This window comes from Euleptes europaea, chromosome 7 (assembly GCF_029931775.1).
Source record: "Euleptes europaea isolate rEulEur1 chromosome 7, rEulEur1.hap1, whole genome shotgun sequence".
Lineage (NCBI taxonomy): Eukaryota > Metazoa > Chordata > Lepidosauria > Squamata > Sphaerodactylidae > Euleptes > Euleptes europaea.
In genome coordinates, this window is record NC_079318.1 from 39,337,702 (window position 1) to 39,356,736 (window position 19,035).

At 43.7% G+C, this 19,035-nt stretch overlaps 1 protein-coding gene across 1 annotated transcript; it reads right to left on the reverse strand.

Annotated features, from left to right (window-relative positions):
• Positions 1-5,531: 5,531 nt before the first annotated feature.
• KCNK16 (potassium two pore domain channel subfamily K member 16) lies at positions 5,532-17,909 on the reverse strand. The gene is made up of 5 exons (XM_056853361.1): positions 17,697-17,909; positions 11,996-12,110; positions 10,632-10,798; positions 6,841-7,006; positions 5,532-5,801 (listed from the first exon to the last, which is right to left on the reverse strand). Exons 1-5 carry the CDS (start codon positions 17,907-17,909, stop codon positions 5,581-5,583), a joined length of 882 nt encoding a protein of 293 aa, XP_056709339.1. The 3' UTR covers positions 5,532-5,580.
• Positions 17,910-19,035: the final 1,126 nt, after the last annotated feature.

Consider the following 19,035-nt stretch of genomic DNA (forward strand, 5'->3'; position numbering starts at 1 on the left):
CCAGGCAAGCGGAGGTCCCCTGCCCCGGGCTCCGGACGGGAGCGGTGGGGCGAGCGCCGCCGCCTTTCCCAAAGGGAATTTGGAACAGGGCGCGGGGAGGGGTTATGGGAGGGTGGCCAGGTCCTTCTTGGGAGGTGTTGGGGGCGGGGGCTGAGGGGGGCGGGGTTGGGGGAGGGGCTTCAATGCCATGCCGTCCGATGGCCAAAGCGCCCGTTTTCCCCGGGGGAGCTGGTTTCTGTCGGCTGGAGATCGGTTGTAATAGCGGGAGATCTCCCGCTACTGCCTGGAAGCTGGCAAGCCTAGGTTAGGGGCAGGGCCGGTGCTTCCATTAGGCGGACTAGGCAGTCTCCTAGGGCGCAGGCCTCCCAGGGGCGCAGAGGCACCGTTTTAAACAGATTAGTTTGTTGGGGAAAATGCAACTGCCAATTTATATATTTTTATTTCAATTTATTTTATTTATTTATATATATATATATATTCCATACCACAACAGTGCTATGGAATATAATTCATTATAATGTCTTATAAAAAGTTTTATTTTTTCTATAAGACATCTGTTTTTAAAAATTGGTTAGTAACGGGGGGGGCACAAGACGCTAGCCTTGCCTAGGGCACAAACATGACTGGCACTGGCCTTAGTTATGGGCTCAGGAGTAGGTGTGGGGGTGGAGAGAGAGGGGTTGAGACTGCTTTAGGCTTGAAGCAAGTTACTAATTCCAGAGGAATAGGGTTGCCAACCTCCAGGAAGTCAGTACAGCAGCGAAAACAGTTTAAACAAAGTTAAAAATACTTTATAAGCTACATGAAAATAAAGACAAGACAAATTGGACAACAAAGACCTACAAAAGACCATATATACAAGTTCATATGTACAAAGATGTTTTTCAAAGTTGTCTCAATGAGTACAAATTCTTCTTATTGAAGGCAAATATCATGTAGTAAGTGATATTTGCCTTCAATAAGAATTTGTACTCATTATTCACACAACTTTGAAAAACATCTTTGTACATATGAACTTGTATATTTGGTCTTATGTAGGTCTTTGTTGTACAATTTGTCTTGTGTTGTCTTTATTTTCATGTAGTATCTTATAAAGTATTTTGCACTTTGTTTAAACTGTTTTCGCTCCTGTACTGATTTCCAAATCTTTTGATACTTGTACAGTGGTGTCTATTTCGTTCCCCCAACCTCCAGGAAGTAGCTGGAGATCTGCTATTATAACTGATCTCCAGCCGATAGAGATCAGTTCACCTGGAGGAAATGGCTGCTTTGGCATTTGGACTCTATGGCATTGAAGTCCCTCCCCTCCCCAAGCCCCACCCTCCTCAGGCTCTGCCCCAAAAATCTCCCACCGGTGCGGAAGAGGGACCTGGCAACCCTACGAGAGGAATGTGGTTTAAAAAAAGTCCACTGACACATTTGTGTCTGTTCCTCATGTTGGCTCCATTCTCCACAAATTTGTGCAAAGACGTCAAAACAATGCAGCTGCTCCAATCCACTGTGAGAAATAATATGGAAATACACAAGATGTTTGTTTTCGGGCAGCAACCACTACTTCTAGCAAAGAGCCATTGTGCAACTTTTGCAGAAATTTAGAAAGGAGATTGATGTCTTTAGCCGATGATGGAACCTGACCCACCTGCTGAGACAGTCATCAGCTATTTAACCCAGTTGCCTCCGTTCAGCCCAGCCCATGAAAACACTGGATGTTGAAAGGAGTTGGCAACTAAGAAGAACCTCACTCTAAAGGCATTTCTTGACTGTGGCTTCAGGTTTAGGGACTGGAGGTGCAGTTTCAGTTCACACTGAGGATTGTCAACTCCAGGTTGGGGTACACCTGAAGATTTGGGGAGATGCCTGAGAAGGGTGGGGTTTGGGGAGGGTATTCCATGGGACATAATGCCAGAGTCCATCTTCCAAACTAGTCATTTTCTCCATGGGAGATCAGTTGTAATCCCAGAAGATCTCCAGCCACCTCCTGGAGGTTGGCAACCCTAATTCACAGAGGATTCCATTTAATGGCGCCTGTTCAGGACAGTCTTATATTGGAGAAATGGGAAATATTGTCTTGTATATATGAAGATGTGGGAGTTGTTCCTAAAGTCTGCAAGATGTACATTGGGGGGGGGGGGAAGGGAGAAAGTAACTTAAATTTCTTATTGGTTCTGTCTCTTTAGGGGGGCTCCAAGCAAGCATTTTTGTACATGATAACCTGTACCAGTTTACTTTCAACCTGATAAGAATTGATTAATATTTTTCTGTTTCTCTTTCCATGTGGTTCATTTGAATACTGCCTGTGAGAGAAGACACTGAGAGTATCTGTAGGAGGGTTAATGTGTAAGTGGATAGAAGATTGAGGAGACTTGGGTTCAAATCTCCACTTGGGTTGAAATCTCCACTCAGCTGGGTGATCTTGCGACAGAGCAGTAGTTAAGAGTGTCAGACTAGGATCTGGAAGACCAGGATTGAATCCCAACTCTGCCCTGGAAACTTGCTAGGTGACCTTGAACCAGTCACACACTCTCATCCTAACCTACCTCATGGGGCCATTGTGAGGATAAAATGGAGATGAGAAGCCACTTTGGGTTTCCACTGGGGAGAAAGGTTGGGTATAAATGGAGTAAATAAATTACCTCACTGGCTTGTGAGGGTAAAATGGATGGGTGAGGATCATTATGCAGCCCTAGGCTCCTTGAGGAAGAATGGAGTAAAGATGTAATAGATGGAGTAGCCATGACATTCTAACCCTAACCTCTCCACTGTGGAGATGAATCAATGTGAGTCAGAGAGAGATGTTCTGTGACACAGAAAAAGCACTAGAAAGCAGGGCTAGGCTTATAAACAAAGCACAGAATACCAGTGCATGTCTGAAAATCCTCATCCCCAATAGGAACTGAGGCCATTTGGTGGAAGAGCAAGGGACATGCTAGTGTCAGCAAACAGATTGACTTGGGGAGAAAATGACTTTTGCATTGGAGTATTAATTTATTTGTTTAGCTTATTTACAGTATGCCTTTCTCACTCAGATTCAAGATATTTTAACCGAGTACAGAAAGAGGATAAAATAATAGAACATTGCATGAACAATGCGATAGGAGTAGCAGCACAAAACTGAATAACAGTGCAAGACACAATGGGAAGATGATGAAGAAGAAGAGTTGGTTTTTATATGCCAACTTTCTCTACAACTTAAGGGAGAATCAAACCGGCTTAAAGTCGCCTTCCCCTCCCCACAACAGACACCCTAGGTGGGGCTGAGAGAGTTCGGAGCGAACTGTGACTGGCCCAAGGTCACCCAACTGACTTCATGTGGAGGAGTGGAGAAGCCAACCTGGTTTACCAGATTAGCCTCTGCCGCTCATGTGGAGGAGTGGGGAATCAAACCTGGTTCTCCAGATTAGAGTCCACCGCTCCAAACCACCGCTCTTAAACCACTACACCACTGTGGCTCTCACTGTATAAAATATACAGTGAACAAGGCAATAGGACAGAATTAAGTGGCACCGTGAACAGCAAACTGCCTAGGGTAGTATATTGTGTAGAATGTGCGATTATAGATCAAAATACAAAGCACAGTCCACATAATACTCTTTATTGGGACCAACCAAAGAGACACAAAACAGTGTGCAAGCTTTCAGTCACTCTAGAACTCTTCCTCAGGCTGGATGGTACAAAATATGTCATCTGCTTCTGGTGCTATCTGTGTTTGCTCAGTAATCCATAAGGACACAAGAAAAGCCATGCTGGGTCAGACCTGGGCCCATCAAGTCCAGCAGTCTGTTCACACAGTGGCCAACCAGGTGCCTCTAGGAGGCCCCCAAACAAGACGACTGCAGCAGCATTATCCTGCCTGTGTTTTACAGCACCTAATATAATAGGCATGCTTCTCTGACAATGGAGAGAATCCATGTGGTTGGATAGGTTTATCCAGCTCTGGCCCCCTACAATAGACTTGCCTTTGAATAGCCCCTAAGCAATGGAGAAATATGTCCAGCATGCTTTCTCCCCTTGCATCCTGTCCCCGAAGATGCTGCACTGATGCAGGAGAGAGGCAAGGGATGTGGGTAATAGATGGTATGCAGCCAGGGCCCATTGGCAGTCAGCTAGCCTCCAATTGCTAACCACTCACAGCTGTACTTAGATAATTTTATTTATTTACCTCATTTATGCCTCACCTTTCTCCCCAATGGGGACTTGCTTTGTTCTCCTGTTCTCCATTTTATCCTCACAACAAGTCTGTGAGGTAGATTTAGGCTGAGAGTATGATATTTGTTAGCACCAATTCAATGGCAGGTGAAGAATTCCAACAACTCCATAATTATTTACTTATTTTATTAAATTTCTACCTCGCCCTCCTCAGCCAAGGCCGGGCTAAGAGTGGCTGAGTAAACCCATACTGTTTATGAAAAAAAGGTGAGGTGGTTAGCCACCACATTTTTTCACCTTCCTCTTTTGTCAAAAATACAACTTGAATCTTGGTTTTAGCCATGACCTTCAAAAATGCAAAATCTGGTTAGTTAGAGGACGCATGTGAAAATCATAAGGAATAGGTTCCTCAAACACTTTAGAAAGCAGCCATGATGACATCAAAATGGAGATGATATACTAGAGAAAGTAAGACAAAACCACATTAATAGATTTTTGTTTGCATTTCTAAAATAAATTTAAATAGAACTCAATGTTCAAATGTTGAAGTTAAAAGTAAATCCATTTGCCAATCTAAAAAAGATAAGGAATGTGCTACTTATGTGTTACCAAGCACTGTTGCCGTGTCAACTCAATTCACTTTAGCTACACTGGAATGAGTAGAGAATGAATGACTATAGAATTTATGGTGGGCTGCTCTCCCAAAAAGTTGTTTATTGCAGTTACTTGTATATTACAATCATTTTTATCCTACTTCCCTCCATAGGGACTCATGAGTTGCATCCGTGTAAGATGAAGCAAATATAAGAATTTCCACATTGTTTTCCCCTCTCCCTTTAAAAATGTTTCTCTGAACTCTTGAATGTTGGCATTAAAAACACTTTTGTAGTCTGGCTACGTAGCCTTATGGATATACAGTCATTATACAAAAAGATCAAACTGGTTGAATGAGAGTGAGACAACAGTTTGCTTAATGAAAAGAGGAAAGCCAGCAGTAGTGACTTTCCTTGTGTTTCATTTTATCTGCTGTGGATAAAAGAGTAATTTCTATAAAGGATCTGCAGCAGTATTGATGGTGTAGCCAATTCACTCCTTCTGGAGCCAAATGGGTTGAACAGCTGCAGAAAAGAATTGAACCATCCCTGATAATATGATCTAATGGTTGCAACTTGCAAGTAGGCTGTCAAAATATTTTCTGAATGGATTACATGGGTGCAAAACATGCAGGGATTTCACTTTCCATTCATTTTGCTTCAAAGGCTTCATTTGCCTGTTCTCTTTACAATGTCAAGAATTTCTTCTCTTCTGAAAAATCACCTTTCCCTTATGGGTTTGCTGCAAAACCAACCCGCAAATGTTGCTCTGTAGGCATAAGGGAAGGGGCATGGAAGTACTTCCATTTTCTTTTGCAAGATGCCAGTCCATTAGCCAATCTCAGCTGGGTATATGGATCCTGGGATCAGGGGTTTCCTCTACTTTGGCAACAGGGGTCTCTTCAGTGCCTGGATCAGGCTTTTGCCAATTAAAAGGCAGGAATTTCTCCATCAGGTCAGCCCCCAGGTTGAAGATCAGAGCAAGCCAAGCCAAGCCAAAAACAATCCAAATTGCTGCCAGGCTTCTGTACACTGAGATATAGTGCTTGTTGGGATCTGTGCCTAGGAAGAAAATACACAAAAGACCCATGTTATATTTTATTCCTCTGTGATCTGAAATAATATACCAAAAGAGTGGAAACCATGCATACACACACACACACACACACACATACTCAGCAGAATGAAATGGGAATGAGTTGGTAGATTCCAGAGTTGGTAGAATGCTTTTTTTTAATGCTTCTTTAAGTTAAAAATAAAACTTGACTGCAGTTGGAAAACTAGCACAGAAAGGACAGGGCTAAGCTTGAGCTTTTATCCCTGCTTAGTGCCAGTGTGGTGTGGTGGTTAAGAGCGGTGGCCTCTACTCTGTAGAACCAGGTTTGATTCCCCACTCCTCCACATGAAGCCTGCTGGGTGACCTTGGGCCAGTCACAGTTCTCTCAGAACTCTCTCAGCCCCACCTACCGCACAAGGTGTCTGTTGTGGGGTGGGGGGAAGCAATTATAAGCCACTTTGAGACTCCTTATGGGAGAGAAACGCACAGGTATAAAAACCAAGGCCATTTATGCATGGCTGTTTCCCCGCGGTCACCTTGCCAACTACTTTGGGGCTTTGCTTTGATTATGCTTGTGTTTTCCGACTGTCAGAGGTTGCCTCCCTCTCCCTGCACGTTTCCGTGCATTTTCTGGATGCTGTGAAGGATGCATCTGGATGCATCCTGTCTCTTGTCCAGGCAGAAAAAGTGCTGTTGATCCTGTACTGCCTTGTATGAATGTTTTATCAAAGCACCCTTCCTTTATCCCTTAGAAGCTCCTTGGTCCATTGATCTTGAGCAGCATAAATCTAATGTTTGAGGGATATAAGGACTGAAACAAATCTTGCCACTGACAATGTAGCCTTGGGATCCCTGTCACTTAGTAAAAAAGGCATTATGTCAGAGATAGAGGCATTGGATTTGTATGTTAAAAGGGGAGAGGTTTTATTAAAGCCATAAATACTACTCACAAGCAATATTGAATATGCAATTAGCTGACTTCAGCATTGGTATTGTACTAAAATTGGTTGTTCTGTGAGTGGTTTGAGCAACCGCATGCTTTACCTACTACATAGTCTCCAAATCCAATGGTGCTGAGGGTGATGAAGGTGAAGTAGAAACCTTCTCCATAACTCCAGCCTTCCACATAACTGAAGATCAGTGGTGGGAAAACCAGAAAAAGCAAACTCCCAGCTGTTAGAAAGAGTCCCATTGTCAGAGTCTCTGCCACCTGAGAAACAAATGGAGGAAAATATCAGTTTAGTGGCAATGAGGATCTGCTTGAGATGGTTTTATCCCATGGGTAGAGTTTAGACTACTCTAAGTGCCATCTTAGCCAAGGGCTTCCAAGTTTTACTTGACTTCTGTTTAGACTACAGCAACACCAAAATAAATTAAACCTATTGATCAGCAAAGTGAAATCTCGAGCTTTAGAACCTCTCTTATTCCTTCTGGGACGTGCTCTCCTTGGAGTGGTTTTCTTAATAAAAGATAGGTGAATCTGATCTGCATGATGGTACGTGCCCTTTTATTGGTTCTTGGCATTCTTGTTGGGGTGGGGAGCTCCAGGTGCATTGTTGCTTCCAGCCTGGATCTCCTGCCAAAGTAACGGAACAACTTCAAAGCCAGCATGAAAACAAGATGATAAACAACTGGGGAGGATTTGTCTAAGGATTGGTAGGGAGGGGAGTGAGATCCAAGGGCAAGTGAAGGGAACGAAGGAGTATGGAAGAGGATCAGAGGAACAAGCTGGACAAAGTTCTAGGCAACAGAAGAAGTTGGTTTCACAGAAGAAGAGCAGCACACCTTCCAATGAAAATAGCTTGTAGTGTCAAGAGTTACTGCCTGAGCTCCTTAGACTACTACCGTAATTGGTGAAGGATCTGTACTGTATTCCTGTTTTGTTCAATAAGCTGCCTATGCTATTTTAAAAAACTATGGTAGTGGTTATTTAGCATAAAGATTGACCTACAATCTGTTATTCCCAGTAGTTCAAAAGGCCCCTCACCACCTGTCAAATGTCAGGCTGTGCACTACATGGTGCCTTAATCCTTATGTGTTTAGATCTCTGTGCATTACAGACAAGACAACACCACTCCTTGATTCACAGTCCTAAGCACCCTTCTAAGTCCATTGAAGTCAGTGAGTTTATAAAGGTTTAACTCTGTTTGGGATCAACCTGTCAGAGATTTATCTTCTACAGATCATGGGGAAGGACTTCAATGCTACAGAATGACAATTCCAGCAACTCACACTAACAAACTGTTAAGCTTTCCCCAGGCAAAAATCAGGACAAAATAGGGACTGTGATTTACCAGGTACAGGACAATGCCCCCCCCCCCAAAGACAGCACCTAGTAAACAGGGACAGGGCATGTTGCTCAGGTCTGACTAGGAAACGGTTTTATTGAATTAGGAACTGCAAAGATGAATCAAGAAGGAGGTGATCAGGAATGCTGATGCATCCAGTGTCGAGAATCCTCATCGGAGATCTTCTTTAGTCACATGCACACACACCCGGTCAAAAGTGAAGATGGTAGGGACCAGAGATAGGTACTCCTCTGTGGAAATGGTGTCATTTCTCTGGAATGCCTTCTCTAGTAGGATGCACTTGGCACCATCACATGCAGCATTTAGGAGCCATCTGAAAACCTCTTTGACCCCCTCATTTTTGGTTCCTAATCTGCTTATGCTTTCTTTTTGTTAATTCTGTTTTGTTTTTGGAGAAGTGGGGTATTAATGTTTGGGCAAAAAGTGAGAATACTAGCCTGCCATTTTTATGGCAGTATTAAAAGGCCTGTGATTTAGGAGGCTGCAAGAATGGGTTCAAGATCTGCAGTGGCCACAGATCATGACAGGTAGAATCTTTGTCCCTACTAATCAAAATAAAAGGAAGAAAAACTTGTTTCTGGACAATACCGAAAGTTGCCCATCCCTCTGAGTTGCATCCACAAACCTAAAAAGCACATTATTTAGGTAAATGGCATGAATCAGCTGTATATTTTTTTTATTAAGTCATATGAAGTTTCAGTCTAGCTTCCTGTTTCCAGAATTTCAGAACTTGTTGCACATTGTGACATTCACTGCCAGAGCCCAAAATACATCGTGAGGAGGCAGGCACCCAGGTTAAATTACTGCATTGCATTCTGGGCTGCCTTTGAAGCTGGGTTGTGGGTTACAATTGATACGAAATACAATAGCAAAACAGCTGACAGGAGCACGTTACATGGGAACGTACTATGCCCATTTTAAAGAGAGCTACATTGGCTACCAATTCAGTTATGGGCCCAGATTTTACAGCTTTATGGTTTCAACTTGAAAAACTGCCATTTAGATTTTCCCCCCTCTTGTATGAGTCTAACCCATGAGCCTTTTAGTGCCATTTTCTGTTTCTTCATGATGATTTTTTTCTGTTTAAGCTATGCAGTTCTTAATGTTATTCTTGTATAATCGTGCATAAATGACATATTAGCATTTCATATGTATGTATTTTCCATATATATATATTTGCTGTCAAGTAGAAGCCAAATTATGATGACCCCATAGGGTTTTCAAGGAAAAAAACATTCAGAGGTGGTTTGCCATTGCCTTCCTCTGTGTAGCAGCCCTAGTCTTCCTAGGTGGTCTCCCATACAAATACTAACCAGGGCACACCTGGCTTAACTTCTGAGATCCAATGAGATCAGGCTAGCCTGGGCTATCCGGAAGTGCACATTAGCAATTTTCCATTGATTTATCAGTTGAGAATCATAAACCTACAGAACTACTACAAGCAGCTGGAAACATGAACGCTTGTTGAAACATCGCCAGTAACAGTGTAACAGCAGCCTTTGTCGATTTCACTTCTGGAATGCGACTGAAGAAAATGGTTTTGAAATAGGATATACTAGGCTCCTATCTCACAACATAAATGTTTCGCATTGAGTTGCCTCAAAACGTGAATAATATGGCACTGAACTGGTTGGTGGATCACATCTTTGACAAGCCGTTTAGCAGTTGAAAAGTGTGTACTGTCTCTTTAAAACTGCATGATGCTGCTGTAGAACGCAGAACGCCAGAAAACACTCTGAGTTTATGGTGGATACAGTTTGTGGTTAGATAGGATTCTTTACATGTTTAGAAATTGCATATTTTGTAACAATTGTACAACATTGTTGTGGCATGTGCTTTTGGCATATTAAATTGCTGAGCTTTGTTAGGACCTTTAGTATTTAAGCACGCTCTGTATATTGAGAGCAAGGCATTTTCCACCAACCAACAAAAGCAGTGGACAGCCAGTGTGATGCAATGGTGGAGATACGGGAGACCCAGGTGCAAATCCCCACACTGCCATAAGACTCGCTGGATGACTTTGGGGCAGTCACTATGTGTCAAACTAACTTACCTCACAATATTCTTGAGAGTATACATGTATGTATGCTTCTTGGAGTAAGGGTGGTGTAAAAAAAAAACATGAGATATTGTAGGAAAGAAAAAAAGAAGGCTTTGGGAAATAGAGGTGGGTTGCCATGCTCATTCTCCCTTGGGACCCAAACCAGAATGTCTTCTAGGCCTTCGGCAAGGGCTCTTTGTTTCTAAGATGGCTCCATCTCCTCCATGAAGCAGCACCACGGCTCCCCCCAGCCCAGTAACAATCAGAGCAGTTTGTTTCCTAGGGCCTCTTTCCCATACCAGAATTCAAAGTTCAACCCTCCCCCCAGTAGTCAGTGCCTTCAATACTCTTTGCCTCAAGAGAGGATGCAACAGCCCCATGAGGTGGGGTAAGTCCAAGAAACACCTGCCCGCTCTGAGATGATTATTGAAAACTACATTTGAAAAAGGAATGAAAACATAATGGTGACAAATGAGAAACTGTACCCGGGTTTGGCCTGGCTTGTGGACCCATCTCTCCAGGTTGATCAGGTGAGCACTAAGTCCTTTCCCCAGCTGATTGAGAAATGCCAGGTTCAGGGGCACCCCAAATAAGGCATAGAATACACAAAACACCTGCCCAGGCACAGTGCTGGGGGCCAAGTTCCCATATCCTGCAGCAAAAGAAGACAACACGGATATATAGTCACTGTCTCTTGATGGGACTCAGAATCTGTTTCACTACTCTAAATAACTCTAGCATCTTCCTATTTCCTTTTCACGCATACTATTTACAAGGGTCATGCTGCAGCCAATGTTAAGTGCTTTAAATTCCCAGTGATTTGAAGTGCATTTGTAATTCTTTTATTGAAATCAAGGCGTTCAAAAGCACTCAATTTGGCCAGCTCATTAAGCTCTAGGTTTATACAGCAAGAACACATGAAGCTGGCTTAGACTGAATCAGTCCCTTACAGCCCATTCCTGAGCTGACGGGGTAGGGGAATGGCGGGGAAGAGGAGCAGCAGGGCTTTCTGCCCCATAGGGCTTTTTGCCTCATAGGGAACAGTGAGGCTGCACCTGCTAAAAAGCGGGCACAGCACTGCCTTTCTGGCGCCGGCGTACCGGGCCGAAACAGGTTAGGGAGCCGCCTAGCCGGTGGCTCCTCCTCCGTCTCACCCCCGGAACCCCCCCCCTGCACCGGGGCAGCCTCTCTACGCCGTAGCCAGCGCCACGGAGAGGCCGCGCCGGCGAAGGGCGAGGCTTGGCCCTGCGGCACTCATCCGCCTGCGGCCCTGGCCTTCCCGGCGGCGTAAGTACATGTAATCACACGATTACACGTACTTACGCCAGTGGCGAGGTTACGCCGCCTCCTGAGGGGATTGCCCCCCCTCAGGAATAGGCTGTTAGTCCATCAAAGTCAGTATTTTCTACTCAGACCGGCAGTGGCTCTCCAGGGTCTCAGGCAGAGGTCTTTCACATCACCTACTTGCCTAGTCCCTTTAACTGGAGATGCCGAGGATTGAACCTGGGACTTTCTGCATGCCAAGCAGATGCTCTAACCACTGAGCCACAGCCCCTTCACTTATTCATAGATTATCAGACTGTCTGTGAATATGCAAAAGCCAGTTTTACACAAGCAAAACTGTCATCTGTCCCGTTCTTTAGGGCGAAATCGGGGGAAAGCTGTATGCTGAAATATGGGTGTTGGTTGAAAGTATGGCCTTTTAAACACACGTTGCAATGACTTCTGACAAAGCTTTGCCCGGACTACTTTGTACCATCACTCCACAATAATCCAGCTCTCTACAGGATATTTTGTGGGAGTCCAAAAAGAAAAGACTTCTACACACAACAAAAGAGGTTTACCTTACCTATGGTGGTGATGACAGTTCCAGCAAAGAAAAAGCTGTTGCTGAAGTCCCAGTTGCTGGGGTTAGTTGAATTTCCTTCTGGGTTGACACCTTTCTCCCATGCTTCCATAATAACCTGACAGGAAAGAGGAGGCCGAGGCATTGTTTACAGGTGGAGGAGAAAAAGTGTACTGTCAGATCAGAAGTCCCTGGTTGACTTCGAGTGCAACTCTGTATATATTCACATATATTCCACTTCATTCCATGGGGTTCTAATCTGGTACAGCGCATATAAGATCCAGTTTCTAGTTTTGCTAATTAAATATATCTACTGCGTTGTAGATCTGAGAGGTTGCCAGGGTTCTTCTTTTTCACCTGCAGGAGGGTTCTGGGGTGGAGCCTGAGGAGGGTGGGGTTTGGGGAGGGGAGGGACATCAACGCCATAGAGTCCAATTGCCAAAGCAGCCATTTTCTCCAGGTGAACTGATCTCTATCACCTGGAGATCACTTGTAATAGCAGGAGATCTCCAGCTAGTACCTGGAGGCTGGCAACCCTGAGAGACACTACTGCCAGTCAAAATACTGTTAGACACCAACGGTCTGGCACAATTCAATAGAGAGGGCATATGTTTATGAAAGATGCCTGCTTGACTAGACTTCCTGGCTTGAGTCAAGAGGTTTTTTTTGTATTGCGGGCATCTTTCTGCAGCACACCTGTTCCTTGCTTGTGATGCACTGTGTCACGGTTGTGTCACGGGCCCCTGTTCACCTCCCAGATGGATTGCATTCTAACATGTTGCTGTGCATTTGCTAGTGTTGTAACGAAATATTACCACGTCTTCCTCGTGGTTGCCTGCACACCCCACATTTAAACACAATGCTTTTGGCTTGTGTAAAGGTTGAGCTCTTGCTGAAAGATGAACAATTAGAACGTTGTACAAGAATGAGACTAATTTTGAAGCTAACAGACATAACTTCCCCACACTTCCAATGTGAGCCATCACTGGCATTGACTGCATGCTCCTCATGTTAGGGACTAAGGATCGATTAGGCATTCCGCTTGTTTAACAGCTGCCCAGTTCTCCAGTGGGCGCTTTGTCTGAGTTGGCAAATGTGGTCTTAGACTCATCATTCTGGGGGACATCAACCGCCAGACGCTCAGCATTGCCCTCGGCTTTAGTAGAGGGTCATTATAAAAAAATCACCAGGGCTCAAAGATTTTGTCTGTGTGGCAGTGGGCAAGTCGATACCACAGAACACATCCTACTATTCTGTGAAAAAGCTTGTGTTGAAATGATCTCTCCACTGTTGGTAAGATCCCCAGGCCGGGAATCAGTGGATAGGGCCACGAGACTGTTAAGCGGCGAGAACCCTCAGGTTACAACTCAGGTTGCCAAGTTTTGTGCTGTCTCTATGAAGCTTCGTAAATCTCTGCTGGAATGATGTCATTGGCACTTATTGCACTTTTTTACACTCCATCCATTTTTTATGTAAAGTGTTCTTAAAAGATATATATAAGCTCTCTCTCTATGTGTGTGTGTTTCTTTTTTTAACGCTGTTTTTATATTGGCCATGTCTGGTTTATTGTTGTGTAGCTTTTACTGGTCTGATTGACTGTATTAATAAATTTGAAATTTGGAGGGCATCAACAAAAACTGCATGTACATCTTTGTTGTGGCCCTCACCTTGTGGAATGGTCTGCCTGAGGAGGTCAGGAAGGTTCCCACTCTCCTGGCTTTCCACAAACTATGCAAAACTGAATTATTCAAGAAGGCTTTCCTACACAGGCAGTAGGATAGCACTGAACAAAAGGTATCACAAAGTTACTTGGAGAAACATTTCAGGACTGTGGTCTATACTACTGTGTATAGATTGCTGTAAGTTGGATCCTGCTTGCATCATTTTGTGTGTCACTTATGCCTTGCGTCAATTCCATAAAAAAAAAAGATTTTTGGTTGGTTCTACAACCCAAATCCTATTTCATTGGTTATTGAATGTCCCATCCTGTCGATTGTATTGACTCATACTGTAATCCGCCTTGAGTCCCAGTGAGAAAGGCGGACTATAAATCATGCAAATAAATAAATAAAATGTAGTGAAATCTTTGATTCAGTGTAGTTCCTTGGACTCATACACAGAGAGGCTTTCTTTGCATAATGAAGAAAACCAGATTGATGGACATATGCAAAAATGGACCATCCTTCTGCCAGCCAGTGAGCCCTAAGTATCACATGCTCCTATTTCTCCCAAGATTCTGATACTGGGGGAACTGAATTACTGAAGGCATGCTTCTTACCATGCCATTATTCATGGATTCAAATTTTGAAACAAAATCAATATATCAGTAAGGGTATGCATGGTCACTTATATTGCAGAGCCGTGTGTATTAGTCTTTCAAGATCAATATTGTCTACTCTGGCAGCAGTTATTCAGGGTCTTTCACACTGCGTACAACCTGACCATTTGCACTGGGGACTGAACCTGGGACCTTCTGTATGCAAATCAGATGCTGTACCACTTGAATCATGGGACCTTCCAGGAGAGCCTCTTAAGTTAGAGGAAGATTTCCAGACTTGGCTGAATTGAGTGGCAGGATACAAACCAATAACATGAAGTCAGGGAATAATAGCGATTCCGATCACCTGGCAGCCTGCGAGAATAGTTGTGGATTATTTCTGCTGGCGAGTGATATTTAAAGAGTATGGTGTTACAGAAGAAATGTTAGTGACCTCTAGTGGTTTTATCTTGTACAGCCAGATTAGAGGAAAGTGGAGGTCAATTGTACAGCATTTATGGTGACCTTGTAGGGTTTTCAAGGCAAGAGACGTTCAGAGGTGGTTTGCCATTGCCTGCTTCTGTGCAGCAATCTTGGACTTCCTTGGTAGTCTTTTATACAAGTGCTAACCAGGGCTGACCCCGTTTAGCTTCCAAGATCTGATGAGCTCAGTCTATAGGTATACCAAAAAATGAGATCACTTTTACAGTACTTCTGTAAATCTCTTACTTTAATGAAATTCTGTTGGTAAAAACAGGAACTCGCAAGGACTTGGGGGAGACATCATATTTCCCACTCCCCCGCTATTTCCTCTTTCCCTTTCCAGAATGCCCCCATAGCCTCTCCCTTTTCCTGCTTCCTTTGCTCCTTAGGATAGCCAGCTCCAGGTTGGGAAATTCCTGGAGATTTGGGGATGGAGCCTTGAGAGGAGAGGTTGGGGGAGGGAAGTGATCTCAGCAGGCTATAATGCCATAGAGTCCGCCCTACAAGGCAGCCATTTTCTCCAGGGGAGCTGATCGCTGATCTGGGGATCAGTTGTAATTCCGGGTCTCAAGCCCTTACCTGGAAGTTGGCAACTCTAGTTCCCCTGGAGGAAATGGCCACTTTGGAGGGTGGACTCTATGGTATTGCATCCTTTTGAGGTCCCTACCCTCCTGAAACCCCACCCTCCCAAGGCTGAAGCAAGCAGCCAGGCTAGGGTTGCCAACTTCCAGGTACTAGCTGGAGATCTCCTGCTATTACAACTGATCTCCAGCTGATAGAGATCAGTTTCCCTGGAGAAAATGGCTGCTTTGGCAATTGGACTGTATGGCATTGAAGTCCCTCCCCTCCTCAAACCCCGCCCTTTTCAGGCTCTGCCCCAAAAACCTCCTGCCGATGGCGAAGAGGGACCTGGCAACCCTAAGCCAGGCCTATGTGAGTCATGGCAGTCAGGTGGTATCAAAGTCACTCAGTGGTTGCTGTCAGGCAACCACTGAAGCACCCCCACCTTGCTTCAGGGTGTTGCCTAGGGTTGCCAATGATGGATTGGGAAATTCCTTGAGATTTGGGGGGAAAGCCTGGGGAGGACAGGGTTTGGGTACTGGAGGGACCTCCGTGGGATATAATGCCATGAGCTCACCCTCTAAAGCAGCCAGTTTCTCCTGGGGAACTGATCCCTGTGGTGTGGAGATCAGTTGTAATTCTGGAAGGTCTCCAGCCCCCATCTGGAGGCTGGCAACTCCAGTTGTCTGCCCTTCAGATTATGTCCCTGGGGATCAGTGGACCCCCAGAAACAGCACATGGACTGAAGTGAGAGTCTGCAGCGGGAGAGGACAATTGGTAAATTCTCCTCCTCCTTTTCTGTTGCAGAAGTGTCTTCTGCCAATGGAAAACATGGTTAAGATCCCCTTCATAATGCCTAGGAAAGTATCACAAATATGGCAGTTTGATTAGTTTGCCAAACAACTGAAAATCATTTATTCATATGTAAGTCCTTTTAAGTAACAGAAAATCCCTTTTAAAAGTTTCACATTTTAAGCTTGATTCAAGCCCAGTAGCACCTTAAAGATCGACAAGATTTTCGGGGTATAAGCTTTCGAGAGTCAAAGCTCTCTTCATCAGACACCCTTTGACTCTCTGAGCTTTGACTGTCAAAACCTTATGCCTTTCAAATCACGTTGGTCTCTAAGGTGCTGCTGAGCTTGAATCTAGCTGTTCCAACATGGACCAACATGGCTACTAGCTCTGAACTATTTTAATAGCCTTTTTTTCTTAGAAGCCACCATATTTACACAATTCATGATAAAATGGGGATTTCAAGTGAAATTTAGGATTCAATTTCCATTCCTATTACTCATTGTATCACAGCATTTAAAATTATTTTACTATTTCATTTACATTGTTTTCCCATTTGCATTCCAAAAATATTCTGCAGTTTTGAGCATTTTTTGAGAAAGCTAGTTGTCAGATAAATACAAAAAAAAAAAAAACTTTATATTGCACTTAAGTGAATCTTAAACAGGGTTATACCCTTCTGAGTTCATTGAAGCCCATGAGCTTAGAAGAGTATAACTCTCCTTAGGATGGCACAGCACATGATAAAGACATGAATTGTAGAGGGGGAAAGTCTGTTGCTTGTTTTTAACTATGTCACAAAAATATCAAAAAATATGTCTTAATGTTGCATAAAAATGTCTTCATCAATCTTACTATAATATTTATGCACTTATAACATTAATACTTGGTATGAAATCCACCTTTAGTGTCTTTACTGGGTCAAGGGGTAAGGTGTATGCTTATAAATGAAACAAACACCTTCAGTCCACACAGTAGCAACAAATAGACTACTGGTGGTGGTCGTGCAACTCTTGATGTCTGAATGCTGGGATACTTTAGTATTCATCCAGCAGACGTTGTAGCCCATAGGGAAGATACACAACAATTATGCTTTTACTACTCAATAAAGCAGGCTGTTCAGAGAGGCCCTCATGTGTTAGGCTGTTGCCATAATAAACCGACCATGTTGTGTCAGTTTTTCCCCCATTTACCTTCCTGTTGCAGCAAAGGCAAGCATGTATGGTGTTGATTATACTAAATGAGAAGTAAACCTTTAAATGTTATTGTGTGTACTAGAGGAAGTGTCATTCATAGCAACAACCTGGGCCCAGATGTTGCCTAAGATGACATATAAAAATGGGCTTATACAAGTCAGCCTTGCTCCAGCAAACATTCATTCCTTTAACCCAAGGATGTTACTATTTTTAAAACTTCCCTGGCATTCTCTTCTGGTTTTTTTCTAAATCCCTTTAGTTCCCAAATGTATGGGTTGGAAAGAAAGAAGGCCAAGTCCAACCCCCTGTCCCAAGCAATAATTCCCCATGCACCATCCCACAGATTAATGCACATAGTGCCGATGGACCAAAACATGGAGTCCTTAAATGCCCACACACTGATCTCTCCGCTTACCTGCACAAACTGCTCCAGGGCTTGTCGATCCAAGCAGGTGTAGTTTTGCAGAAATTTGAGTTTCTCCAGTTGGAACTGGTCCCGAGACTTGGCTTCTGCCTGCCTTTCCAGCAGCTGAAACACCATGGCCCCCAGGAGGAGATAGAAGAGATACCCCAGCACCAGAGTCAAAGTCCAGCTGAGCGGTCGGTTGCACACCATGAGGTGGGGCATGACTGCTGTTGGGAAGGCACAGCTGACCTGGATGCTCTGCGCCAAGCACTCACTGGGCTAATGTTCCTGTTCCAAAAGGCACGGAAAGAATCGTACCATCGTGTTTTCAGCACAAGCAGCTAAGATTCTGTTTAAACAGCTTTATGAGCATAGGGTCTGGACAACACGAAGCTAATGCAAACACATCTCATCCAGCCCCCTTTATCTTCAGCTGGGAGCAAATCGCTTACTGTTAAAGATGTATTGGGGCACTTGATACAGCAGTTCTTCATCCAAAGATGTTCAACCTACTTTAGGTACTCGCTTTTTAAGTACTTCTGATCTTTTCCATTTTCTGGCTGCTGAGGGACTTACCTAAGTCACACGGTGAGTTGGTGGCAGAGCCAGTGACAAATGGCAAAGGCTATGCTGCTTAACTGCTAGGCAACAGTACAAGGATACTCTATGAATACTCCAGCTATTAAAGATTTCCCAAAGACTGTGAAACACCCCGAAAAGCTAGTAGATGTTGCCTTTAATATACAAGTTCACAAGCTACTCACAAGGATCCCGTGTGTTACCTAACTGCAAAACTGGCCACCTCTTTTCAGCAACTGCCGACCAGTTTTTCTGCCATCTCGTTGCTTAAATTGTAAAGTCCGTACCTACTAGGAGACTCGTCTTGAGGTTGCCCTTTCCATCCAACTAGAGGTGTGTGTGGGAAGCAGGCTAAAGGTTAATGGTTAGCTCAGATGGTACCACAGAGCTGCCTTAAGGGAAGCAGCGATTTTCATGGGTAGAAAAGGATAGAGAACCTCTTATGTGGATGACAGGAGAGAAGAAAAACCTTGCATATGAAAACATCTGTCAATTACAAAAAAGCTAAAATTATATTAAATCACAAACGCTTTAAATAAATGGTAAATATTAAAAATATTTATTTTGGTTACATAGATAAGTACTTTTCCTACCAAATTTACAATTTGATTAAAGGCTTTTGTGATTTAATATAATTTTAGGGTTTTTGGTTTTTTTTGGTAATTGACATTGATATTTTCAAATACAAGGTTTTTCTTCTCTTCCCCTCCCCCCCCCCAACCTTTTAGGGTACCTATTAACATATGCCATCACATGTTTTCAGGAAGAT